Source organism: Balaenoptera musculus, chromosome 11 (genome assembly GCF_009873245.2).
Source record: "Balaenoptera musculus isolate JJ_BM4_2016_0621 chromosome 11, mBalMus1.pri.v3, whole genome shotgun sequence".
In the NCBI taxonomy this organism is placed as follows: Eukaryota; Metazoa; Chordata; class Mammalia; order Artiodactyla; family Balaenopteridae; genus Balaenoptera; species Balaenoptera musculus.
Window position 1 is genome coordinate 64,315,479 of NC_045795.1, and position 12,969 is coordinate 64,328,447.

At 53.4% G+C, this 12,969-nt stretch overlaps 1 protein-coding gene across 1 annotated transcript; it reads left to right on the forward strand.

Moving 5' to 3' along the window:
- The first annotated feature begins 10,662 nt into the window (after positions 1–10,662).
- On the forward strand, positions 10,663–12,579 carry LOC118903188 (antibacterial peptide PMAP-37-like). The gene is made up of 4 exons (XM_036867983.1): positions 10,663–10,868; positions 11,505–11,612; positions 11,755–11,826; positions 12,432–12,579. Exons 1-4 carry the CDS (start codon positions 10,671–10,673, stop codon positions 12,492–12,494), a joined length of 441 nt encoding a protein of 146 aa, XP_036723878.1. The 5' UTR covers positions 10,663–10,670; the 3' UTR covers positions 12,495–12,579.
- The last annotated feature ends 390 nt before the right edge of the window (positions 12,580–12,969 follow it).

Genomic DNA, 12,969 nt, shown 5'->3' on the forward strand with positions numbered 1-12,969 from the left:
GCTGAGGGAGAGAGTCTGCTGTCTCTAGGCATCTGCTAACCCTGGGAGGGGATGTGAAAACATCAGAAACAGAAAGTAGAAAACCTGGTTAACACAGGGCCACTTACATAATGTAATCACTGACACATCTGGATTATAGCCTCATATCTTTAGCTCACCCATTTCCTGAAGATGCCTGTTCCTGTTCCTGGATGGATCAGCTAAGTTAAAGGCAGGTGTGTGGGCTGCACCACGTGCAGCTGTTCAGCCTCCAAGATACCTGTTTATACCTGTGCATGACAAGGGTGCTCCGCTCAGGGGGTGGAGTTGTGGGCTGTGTAGCCGCCCTGGAAGACACCCCCCAAAATTCACCTTGTTACATTTTTCACTGATTCGTGGACAGTACACCATGAACTGACAGTGTGGTCAGGTGCCTGGCCGTGGGACAACTGAACGGTCAAGTCCCAATCTTTGTGGGGATAAACATTATGGCAAAACATAATGCTTTGCTCAGCATCCACAGCCCCTGTTCATGACTCCTGCAGATGCCCATGGAAAATGGCCATTCAAGGATAACATCAATGGAATCAACAAGTGAATCAAATCTGCACTGCCCAGGTGGGGACCCATATCATGTGGATACTCCATCACACAGGGCATGGTACTCCATCACACAGGGCATGGTACTCCATCACACAGGGCATGGTGATCCATCTACATTCAGCATCGAACTCAAAATAAGGCCTAGCGAAGCCAGCACCTGAGGCCAAGGAAGCCTGACCAGTGTGGCTGACTGCCAGCTCCACAGCTGAGTGACAAAGGGAACGCCAGGGCAATAACCAGCGATGCCATCCCCATCGGCACAGCATACGTGGCCTATAGTATTCCAGGACTCTCAGATGGTCTATGTTTCACACCTGGATTCACAAAACACATCCAATCCACAATGGCACTGCCTTACGGTAAGAACTACCGGGAGTGCACAGTTACCCAGATCGCTCCCAGGACCTTTAATGCCCTGTCTCATCTCCAAGCAGTCGGTGCCATTGGAAGATGGAGTGGACGCTGACAGGGAACACTGAAAGGATGAGTGGACACCAAGGCTCACCTCCCAGCGGAGCGCACACTTAAGGAAGGCAGCTTGAGCTCTAAATGGGCCGATTCCCTGGAAGACTACCTTCTAGTTACGTAGAATATTTAATTATGAGCCTCGGAAATGAGGGAGGAGGCCCACACAATCTGGAAGACTCCCCAACCACATGAGTAATCTTTCTCACCCCACTTTTCTTCTTCCCATGCACCCCTGGAAGCTCCTAGTACTGGAATTTTGCAAGTTGCCCAGAAGAGCCTTGTGGCGGGCGAGACTACCCTAGTGCTCATTGTGCTGCCTGCCCTGCTGCTGGAAGGGCAGGAGGGGCAGTGATGGTAACGATCATGAACATGAGGTGACAGCCCATAAGGTGGTCCTGCTGGTGTGGGCCCCCCATCAGGGCAGAGGGAGTTGTTCTATGATGGGTCAAGGTGTTCTATGATGGGTCTATGATGGGTCAAGGAGTATAAGGATGAAGCTGCTGGGCACGTAGAGAGGAGTCTGGGCACGTGGCGCCGGTGAGACAAGGGGAGGACTGGAGACAAGACCAGTGATCGCTGAGGGACTGGTCGTTTGACCACTTGGTTGTGAAGAGAGTAACTACCCTGGTGATGGGAATAGAAAGCCTTCGACTCACAGCGTCAAGGGTGGGAGGAGGCACCGTTCACCTCTCTCTCAGCTTTTGTCCGCAGGGCATCTGGCCACTTTCACCCAGACTGCTACTCTCATCCTCAGCTTGATCAGCGGCCAATGAAGAGTCTTGATCTAAGGACTCTTGGAAACCTTCCCGCAACTGCTGCCCCCAGGAGTGAACAGCCTCCACCAAGCAGGACAGAACAAGACTGACCTTCTGGATACTGATATGACTTTTTTAAGCCTCATCATGAAATTTTGAACTCTTTTATATATTTTGCACAGACTATAGTAACTGTTCTAAGTTTAAATGCTTGTGGGATTCTGACCCCACATGCGCAACACCTCCTGCTGAGCTTGCTGCTACTTAGTATGTGAAAGTCTGGCCTATACTTACGCACAACACACAAACTAGTCTAAATTCTCTCTTGTGGTGATAAAGAGTGCCTTGCCCTAGACTTCCTGCTGGCTTTTGAGGTGGGGTATGTGCAGTTGCCAACTTGCTGCATCTGGGTTAATAATAATACACTTAGCTGATTTGGCTCCAGGTGGGAGCCTGGCCAGTCTGTGTTCCAATGGGCCTGATCATCCTCCTGGGAGTCATAGTCATGGTCACTCTCGCCTGATGTTGCCTAAGACACAGAAGACACTTGGGTCCACAGCCCTTCAGTACAGGCTGTGAGGGCGCAGCCTATGTCTCTCAAAAGAATTCAGTTGGTTATGTGAAAATTTGGGTTGTAGCGTTGTAGGGCAATGGCTCTACCCTAGTGACCTTGCATATAAGCATATAGGCCCTGCAGGCAAGGCTTGAACTGCAGCTGATCCGGATCTTGGCAGAAGGCCTTGTGATCCTCCTTGGAGCCCACTGCCTGAGTACAACAGGCCCTTCGTCCTGGCCGCCGCCAGCTTCAGCACGGGATCCCCTAAGAAGCTCCTTCTCCTCTCAGTTGAGACTATGGCTGACTGGCTGGGTGGGGCTCTGTGGTAGTGGTGAAAAGATTCAAAGACATTATTTGGGTGTAGGATGGGGAAAGATGGAGCCCAGTCAGGTGAGGGGACAACCACTGTGATGTAACCGCAAGTGAGGTCTGGCTGTTCACCGCTCAAGAGCCAATAATGAGGCAAGGTTGGTGGAAAAGAAAGTTGGCTTTATTTCGGATGCTGGTAAGGTGGGGAGGGTGGGGAGGTTTGGAGGGTGTCCAAACGCCCATTCCCCGCCACTGACAATCAGTGGACAAGATCTTTTATAGACAGAGGGAGGGGTTACATGCGGAAACAGTACCGTCAGCTCTGACGGTCATCTTGAAATTGTTCACATGGAGGTCTGACCAGCGTCATCTTGATTGTTTTAAGTACAGTTAATCTTCAGTTCCAGGGTCGGTTTGTTCCCATTTCCTTGAGGCCAGTTCTCGGAATTGTGGCAGCTTCTGTCATGGCTACAGCCTGGGCATCATGTAGTTAACTTCTTCCACCTGGTGTGGGTTTCAGTATCTATAAGACAGCTCACAGGATGTGGCTCAGAACATTATCTATAGCCCTTGAGAGGGAACTAAAAGTCCTTAACTTTGCTCAGTGACTAAACTATTATTGTTTTGTCCTGTTTGACTGCTTTTCTTTGCTCCTGAATTTTTTCACTTCTCTGGTTAAACTTATTCTTTGGCTAAAGTTTTCTACAGACAAAAGGCAGGCTGAGGACATGGGGGGCAAGGATCATAGGGTCCTGCTCCATTTCAGAGAGAGGTGTTTCTTAGAGCTTCCGTCCTTCCAGCCACTTGCTGTGGCTCCACACACAGAGGTAAACAGTGTGCCCTGCTTGGGGAGAGAAGAGGGCAAGGGGAGGAGGGGCCAGGAAAGAGTCAGTTCCATGGTAGGAGGGAGAGTTAGGGAAGTTTTTGTTTTTATTTTTTGATGTTTTCTTTTTTTCTGTCTTTTTCATTATTTATGATTTTGTTGTTGTTGATCTTGTTTGCTGTACCATGAGGTCCTAGCAGTCCTTCCTCTAATAGAAACTGACAGCCTATAGAGACAGAACTCACTGATGACCATGCATGATGACTAGAAATACATACATGTACAGAGCGAGAAGGACAGTGAAAAGATTTAGTTTACCTGTGAGAAACATCCCACGAATGTCTCGTATTAACAAGTGCAAAATATAAACAAACACATAAACCCCGATCAAAATGAAAGCAAGTAAAACTACCTAACATTAAAACACAGTGTAAGCAGCCGCATAGCACAGGGAGATCAGCTTGGTGCTTTGTGACCACCTAGAGGGGTGGGATAGGGAAGATGGGAGGGAGATGCAAGAGGGAGGAGATATGGGGATGTGTGTATATGTATAGCTGATTCACTTTGTTATACAGCAGAAACTAACACACCATTGTAAAGCAATTATACTCCAATAAAGATGTTAATAAATAAATAAAAATTTTAAAAAAAGAAAAGGAAAGGACTATCACATACAGAAATGTGGACATGTGAAAAATAAATAAATAAAACTAGTCTTTGGAACAACAACAATAAATAAATAAATAAATAAATGCATGAGAGCAATGAAAAAAAAATTTAAAAATAAAACGTAGTGTATAAAATGGTGTGAGAAATTTAAGTCACTTGACAGTCTTTTAGTCAAGAAAAAGCTGTGTTTGTGTCCTTTTAAATTTCACCCTGAAGGCCTTGCAGAAGTGATAGAGGTTAAAGCTTCCAGCCTTGTTCCATCTGACAGGGGATGCAGTTCACGATGGGCCAGTGCTCCTTTCTTATTCTCCGTTTCGGTGGACTTTCCTGCCAGCGTGTTGATGCCCTCCCCAAGCTCCGCGCTGTGCCGTCCTGTCTGTGCTGCTGAGGCAGTGAAAACTGTAGGGAAGAGAATCAGTACAAGAACACACAGCTTGAGTCTGCTGTTGCTGATGAAAGTGAGCGGTGTCCCGCGACGGGAGCCACTCTTCCCCACGGTCTTTTTGGGTGAGTTTGGTGATTGCTCGTCTCTCCTGACCTCACTCCATTCTGTGATGTCATCACTGCTCAGAGAGGTTTCCTAGAGCCAACATTCTTTTCCTCTTAGGCATGCAAAGGGAAACTTTACCCTGGCAGCTCTGTAGGTCAGATGCCAGGAGGCTTGATGGGTTTCTCTGCTCTGTGTTCACAAGGCCCAGCCAAGACGGCAGGGCTGGATTCCTTTCGAGAACCTCTAGGGGAGAATTACTACCAAGCTCGTTCAGCTTGTTGGCAGAATTTGGTCCTCTGTGCTTGTAGGACTGAGGTCGTGAATCCCTTGCCTGCTGGTGGTTGGCGTTGTTCTCAGCTTCTAGAGGCTGTCCCCAGGCTTTGGCTCATCTTTCTCCATCCTCAAAGCCATCAACTGCCAGTGGAGTTTTTCTCTTTCTTCCAATCTCCTGACTTCTGAGAGCTTGAATTTCTTAATAATTTTTGAGCCAAGGGACCCATGTTTTCATTTTGCAAGTTATGTAGCTGACCCTGGCCAGTAGTGGCTCCACCTTTCCCACAACACTTGAAGGAGGCCCCAGAAGCCATTCTCAGTGCAACTTACTTCACTCCATACTTGCCCAACGTGTACGTGTTGTCTTCGCCCATGGTCTTGAGCATCCAGAGGGCAGGGGACAGCTCAGGAAGGGAAGAAAGAGAGTGGGAGTTGGCACAGGGCCAGCCCCTCAATGTTCATAGCAAAGCAGGTCAAAAAGTTGAGTCTCGGGCTTCCCTGGTGGCGCAGTGGTTGAGAATCTGCCTGCTAATGCAGGGGACACGGGTTCGAGCCCTGGTCTGGGAAGATCCCACATGCCACGGAGTGGCTGGGCCCGTGAGCCACAACTACTGAGCCTGCGCGTCTGGAGCCTGTGCCCCGCAACGGGAGGGGCCGCGATAGTGAGAGGCCCGCGCACCGCGATGAAGAGCGGTCCCCGCACTGCGATGAAGAGTGGCCCCCGCTTGCCGCAACTGGAGAAAGCCCTCGCACGAACCGAAGACCCAACACAGCCAAAAATAAATAAATAAATAAATAAAGTAGCTATAAAATGCAGCTTTCTTTAAAAAAAAAAAAAAAAAAAAAGTTGAGTCTCCAGGCCTCTTAAAGCAATGGACTGTAGGAGAGATGCAGGGTTGGCCAAGGTGGTGTTTGGTGGGCCAGACAGAGGCGGCCAGGGGCTCATCCAAGAGAGAGACAGGAGGCCCCATATTGGACCAAGGAAAACTCACACTGGAGCCAGAGCTCTGAGTACTGCCATCAACCCTGACTTGACCAAGACCTGCTTCCCAAGGCCACACCCCTACCCTGCCCTGGACCTCAGTTTCTTCCTTGGCCTAATGAGACTGGTGGTAAGCCCTGCTTACCTGACTAGAGCGCTGTGAGTTCAGAGGAGGTGGATGTACAGGAGCCCTTTGTACCCTGAAGGACCAGACACACAGGTCACATCCCTGGACTCAGGTCTCCATAGACAACATGTCCATGGGAGGCTGTGAGGAGGGACAGGACACAAGGGGCCCCAGGCTCCCCTCACAGTGTGGTTTCCATGACCATCCCAAGGATTACTGTTAGGGTTGTTGCTTTGGTGACTGGATGGACCCCAGGCACCCCACTCAGTGGTGCCACTGGAAGAAAACTCACTTCGATGAGGTTTCCCATGGGCACACAGGTGACCATCATGGCAGGGAGCCATGGAGGGAACCCCTTGCTTCACCAGCTTCAGGGACAACAGGGGGATCTGTCTCGTGTCCACTTCATAGCCAGGGTTTCACACCAACACAGCATGGCTCTCACCAAACACAGCTCTAACCCACCCAAAGTCTTGCCACCCAACAGCCCTCCTAGTCTCCATCCCCATCCAATCTACAATCCCACCTCCCCAGGCTCTTCTCTTGTGTGTTGTTTTAATCGAGCTCAATATCTGAAAGGAAGTTCTCCCGAGGGCGGGGGTTTGTTGCTGGAGCCATGATCAGTGGTTCTTAACTGATGGTGAGCAGTCAGAAAGGTGCCTTTAAAATCTCCAGATTACTTTATTTTGTTTTGTTTTTTCATTTTCTTTTTCTTTTTTGATTTAATATTTGTTGGCTTCCAAACTACTTTTTGGAAATAAGAAAAGCAGGTGCCACCTGGATCTATTGAGTTGGACCTGGGATCATGAGAAAGGTAGGGCTGAAGAAATGGAATCAAAGGAAATTGTGTTCTGATCTGCAGTCCATCCTTCTCCCCAGGAGATGGTCCCTTCTCTCTTTACTTCCAAAAGCGCATACTAAATGTCAGAACCTGGGTGGAGCCTCTGGAGGGGCTGTTTCTACCTTCCCAGGGCATCCACGAGCAGACTTAAGACCTCCACTAGGACATGCCAGTCTGTGGGGAGGGACCACGTAGGCACCCAGGAAAGGTGGAGGGGTGTGTGGGCCTCGTGTGAAGTGCCCTGTCTTACTCCAGCCTCCTGGAAATCGATGTCTTTATAGGCTCAGCCCACTTCCTGCCGAAGCTCGTGGTCTCCAGGAGGCAGACCCTGAGATCCTGGGGGTTTGCAGGTCTTTGTCCTGGTAGAAGAATGAGGGAGGATGTGCCTTCTCAGATGTACCCGAGGCATCCAGAGTCCCCAGGCTCTGGGGACAGAGCACCCTCTGTCACCCTCTGGGGATAGACCTAGCCTCGGCCCCCAACTGTCATCTCTACATCCATGTCCCCAGTAAAACCCACTCACAGGAATGGTACCCATGCCCACCAGTCTGCTCCATGTCTGGGGCTGGCTGTGAGCGTGGCCCTCTTCTGCAAAGCTCAGGCACCCTCCCACTCAGCCTCCACCTGGGACCAGCTCACCTTGTCACGCAGCCCCAGGTGCTGTGGAGAGGAGCTGGCTGGATGTTTGTTGTCGTGGCTGGTGGTGAGATCCGGAGCCGGAGCCTGGCGCAGGCTCAGGTCCTTGGACAGGGAGGGAGGTTGCCCTCAAGTTTGGCTCTGCAGCAGCAGCAGCACGGTCACCCTGATGCCACCAAGTATTCTGGCTACAGTGTGTCGGGTGCAGCCTCTGTTTGGTTTTATGTACCCACCCCCAGAGAAGGGTGGCGCTGCCCTCCTGCCAGCTGGCCTCCTTCACCAAACCCGTGCCTGGGAAACCCCAGCCGGGCTGAGGGCTTTCCAAGAGGATGTAACCTGCCGCAGCTTTTTGCTTCACATGAAGTGGGAAGTGGGAAGGAAGAAGCTGACCCGAAGCAGAGAGAGGGTCCTGACACTCAGCCCTGACCCAAGTCCCCACCCTCACAGCAGCCGTGGCTGCCTTCCCTGCTCACTGCAGAGGGCAGGAGGGAGGGCCGAATTCCCTCCCCTGGTCCCTGTGAGACGACCAGCATGGTGGGTGAGTTGGGGCATTTGGTCCAAGTCTTGGGTCTCCTGTTTCCTGGATGGTAGATCCTTATTTGAGTGATTTAACCTGTAGGTTTCCTTTTCCTCATGAACTGGACAACTCAGGGAGCTGGTGGGTGTTCCCCAACATTTGGGGGCACAGCAGCCTGAGGTCCAGTTCCCCTTCCTGCCCAGAGTCTCACGGACAGGAGGGATGGCTGGGAGGAGCAAAGGAGAGGGGAGACGCAGGATCAGGCCTCATACCTGACTTTGTTGGGGTGAAAGGTGCATGAGGATTTCTCAAGGACCAGATGTGGAGTCAGGGGCAAACCCGCCTGGGGACAAGGGCTGTGGTGTGTCTCCCGAGAAGACCTCCACTCTGACAGGCTGTGAGGACTAAGCCAGGAAAGCCAGACTGGAGGCATGGGAGGCAGGCCCCCACCACGGGAGTTGCAGTCTATGGGCCTACACAGGATCCAGGGAGGATGGGGAAGGGGACTTCAGTCGGAAGAGTGAGCAAATGCAAAGTTTCAGAGGCAGGAAAGCACAAGGAGGATTTCAGGGTTACCTAATAGCCAGTAACCATGTGTATTGCTAATTATTTTCTACTGTGATCATCTGCTTTTCCTCCTTCGACTTGGGGAAAGAATACAGCTTGACCAAGAGGCCCCTGGGGCAACACCTGGACTGTGAAACCAGGTTGCACAGAAGCCCAGCTCTCCTTCCTTCTCCAAGGCTGAGTGCGCAACCAGCGCCATCCATCCAGGCTGCCACCTTCTGAGGTGCCCTGGCCAAGCCCCCAAGAGTCCCGCAGGCCAACTGAGTCCAGGAGCTGCCCCAGGCCTCACAACCACATGGTCATTCCTCCAGAAAACTGTACAAGATTCTCCTTCTTGGCCTGTGGCCCCTCTAACACTTTGGGCCATTATCCCTCCCAGTTGTGCTCCCTCTATCCCCAGCACCGGTGCCCCCAGCCTGGTGTCTGATCCACAGCACTGGACAGGGAGCCACTGGGGGTCAAATCAGAAGAGACTTCCTGAGGCTGTGGGAGCCAAGAGGAGGAGGTGCCATTTCTGGTTGGAGGTCAGGGAAGCCTTCCCCAGGAAGGGCAGCGCAAGCAGAGGGATCAGGCGCAGAGACGGGGAAGAGCAGGGGGCTCAGCGCTGTCTGAGTGGTTGCGGTGGATGGGGCAGCCTGACACCTGAGGCCTGCAGGGCAGGGGCTGAGGGCAGCAGGGAGCATCAAGACCCAGACCCTGACGCCCCTGCCTCAAGGCAGCGGGGGAAATGGCCACATCGGTGCTTGCCGTGAGCCCCTAGACAATGGTGCAGAGGGCGGACAGTGGTCTGGGGAGAGCCTGGAACCAGAGAAGGTGGAGTCCGGAGGCTGTGGCTACGCTTGAGAGGAGAGAAGACGGTGGTAGGAGCTGGGCCGGGCTGGTGGGAGGCCAGAGGGAGTGTCCTCAGGAGGAAGAAGGAGCAGGTGGGGCTCCCAGGCTTTCAGCTCAGGGCTCCTGCGGCGGCACCCAGCCAACAGCAGCCAACAGCCCAGTGCGGACAACCAGGGGCACTCATGGGAGTCTTGAGCTCAGAGATACAGACCAGTGATGTGTGTCCTTGATAACTGGTATCTTGAGAAGGGGTTTGGCCAGGAATGTGTGAGGACTGGGAGGAGAAGCAGCCCGGATGCACCTGTGCCAGCCCTGCCTCTTAGGAGGAGGGTCCTTGGAGGAGACCGAGCAGGAGCCACGGGGGAGGCAGGAGGGCACCCAGGAGAGGGGCATCAGGGGAGAACTGGTCAAGGGCCATTTCAGGAGGACAGAGGGGTCCCCAGAGTCTGTATAGTCGAAGACAAGGCTTGAGTGTGAATTTGGATCCAGTGAGGACTGGCCAGCCTGCAGTGGCCTGGAGTGTGAGAGACGGCAGTGAATTGGGGTCCCAGTGCAGATGACCCCTCCCATGCTTGGTTGAGGAGGGGTCAGGGGAACAGGCCATGTCTGGTGGGGACCTGTGGAGAACTATTTGACCCAGAAAACAGTGTGGATGAATCCAGGACAGGAGACAGATGCAGCCAAGCCCCTGACTGGCGGAGGGCTGGACCCAAGGACAGGAAGGTGGAGGTTGAAGTCTGCCTAGGGACAGGCTGGGCGGGTAAGACTCTAGTAGGGGTTGGTGCTGTCATCCATTCATCCAACGTTAACTGAGTGCCGCTTGGGTTCCAGGCAGTGCCTGGAGTTGGAGGTTGGTGCCGAATACACTCCTTTACCCTATTCCTGCGGAGGCCAGAGTGTGGAGGCAGAGGGGACGTAAGACAGAGCCTGGTCCTCCCTCTCCTGAAGGACTCAACGCTCTTGAGCAACCCTGCCTATGACACTCCCCATGGGCCCCAGGAGAGGCCAAGATGTTGTCAGGGAGATGGAGAAACCATTTCTTCACCTTCACAGGAGGCTTCCCTTGCCCACTGCCCAGCAATCCCGTGAGGCAACAGCAGGGGCTGAGGCAAGTCCAGCTCACAGCCGGGGAGGAGATCAGGGATGGGGCAGGTCAGGGAGACGTGTGGTTGGGCCATTGCATCAGGCCCAGGAGGGACATAAAGGACGGTCCTGCATGCTGGGAGGAGACCGACTTGGGGACCATGGAGACTCAGAGGGCCAGCCTCGCCCTGGGGCGGTGGCCACTGTGGCTACTGCTGCTGGGACTAGTGGTGCCCTCGGCCAGCGCCCAGGCCCTCAGCTACAGGGAAGCTGTGCTCCGTGCTGTGAATCGCCTCAACGAGCAGTCCTCAGAAGCTAATCTCTACCGCCTCCTGGAGCTGGACCCACTTCCCAAGGCCGTGAGTCAGGAGGGCCCTGGGGAGGGGGCTGTCTCCCGCCAGCCCTGGCCACACTGTCACCGCCTCTGCTCAGGCTGTACCTCCTGTCAGGAAGGCACTTCTCCCTCTAGGTGGGCTCCCACCTCTTCCAGGAAACCTTCCCAGAGCTGGGTCCCCTCCCAGCATGAGGCTTCCTGCCTTAGCATCTCTACTGTGGAAACAGGCGCCCTGTACACCCCTTTTGGGCCTAAGGGTTCTCTGGGAGCTCCAGGGATAGAGGGGGGTCACTGGCTCTGCCATGTGACTTCCCTGCTTTAAGTTCCCTCTTAACTCGGTGTCCCCCTACCCAGGAACGACTCTGCTCAGCCTGGAGGTGCCAGTGACAATATGTCTCCCTGCAGGTGGTCCCTGACTTGCCTCTGCCCCTCCGTGGGGAAGGTGTTCTCATCAGAGCTGGTCTGAGGTCCCCTCCTGCTCTCTGTGTGCCCACGAGGCCTGGAGTGGGCTCTGTCCCCTTCCCCTGTGCACCCAGCACCAAGCCCAGGGCCAGGCACACAGGAGGGGCTGGAGAGGCTGCCGTCTAGGTGGGGGCAGGGAGACAGATCAGAGAAGGAAGCATGAGCTCAGCTTCGTCACCCCACTTTGATCCTGGACCAGGACGAGGACCCGGACACCCCGAAGCCTGTAAGCTTCACGGTGAAGGAGACCGTGTGCCCCAGGACATCGCAGCAGCCCCCGGAGCAGTGTGACTTCAAGGAGAATGGGGTGAGGCTGGGGGCTGGGGGCACTGGCGGATGCTTCACAGGGATCTGAACAGGGGGCTTCTGGGAAGATTTCCAGCCCCTGTGTTGAGTTTGGGAGGTGATGACTCAAGGGTTCCAGTTTGACCTCGAGCCTCCCTTTCCAGCTGGTGAAACAGTGTGTAGGGACAGTCACCCTGGACCAGTCCAAGGACCAATTTGACATAAACTGTAATGAGGTGAGTGGCCCCTTCTGTGTTGTGGAGCTGATAATGGGATGGGTTGTGGAACATCCTTTGGACCAAATACCCGCTGCCCCTTCGAGGGCAGAGAAAGGCCCTCCTACCCTGGTCCCTCCCTCACCTGAGCCCCAGGTCTCCAGGACTGGCTCTGCCATCCCTTAGAGCAGTGGTTCTCTAAGTGGGGTCCCCACCCGGGAACCTGACAGAAAGGCAGATTCCCAGGCCCCACTCAGACCTCCTGAATCAGACTCTGGGCTGGGGCCCAGCCATTTGCATTTTCACAAGGCCTCCAGGAGATTCTGACTGTGCTGAATTCTGAGAGGCACTGACTAGAGTAATGTGCTTTCAGCTCCTGCTCCCATCCAGCTTTGTTGGGATGGGCTTGTGATCCTGGGAAACCCCTTGCCATCTGTGGGCCCCAGTTTTCTCATCTGTCTGTGAGTTTAGGTATTCAACCACATGCTCCAAGTGTCACACTGGAAGTGAATTGGGGCCCCAAGCTTCCTGCAGTGGCCCAGGAATGGGGGTGTTCAGGTGGGTTGTGGTCCTGTCTTAATCTTGAGCCAGTCCCCAAAAGAAGTCTGTTTCCTCCTGGTTCACAGATTCAGAGTGTGAACCTATTTCGCTGGCTGCGTGACTTGTTCCGGAGAGGCAGGAGAAGATAGGCAAAAAGACTGAGAGAATTGGTCAGAGAATCAAAGATATCTTTGGGATATTTCAGCCCAGTGAATAGTGCTAAGAATCAGCTTATCCTGGCTCAGACTTTTGGACTCTGAAAAATAAATTCTTCTGAAAACAATTTCCTACGCATTCAAATTCACTTATCTCCTCTCCTCCGTCTTACCAGGAAGAAGTCCTTAACTCTGAGAGTCCTCTTGGGTGTGGGTGTGTGTGGGTGTGTGTGTGAGTGTGTGTGTGTGAGAGAGAGAGAGAGAGAGAGAGAGAGAGAGAGAGAGGATCACTCCTGTTAACATAGAGATGGGTGAGGCAGCTGTTCCTTCCAGGCAGGCATGGGGAGAGGCAGCAGGGCCAAGAGGTCCAGCACAGCGTCTCCATTCTCGGGTCCCTCCCGTGCCCTTCACACGCCTCTGCCCTCCTCCTCCAACCCCCAGTAGGGACTTAAGGAGACCTGCTCTGTGT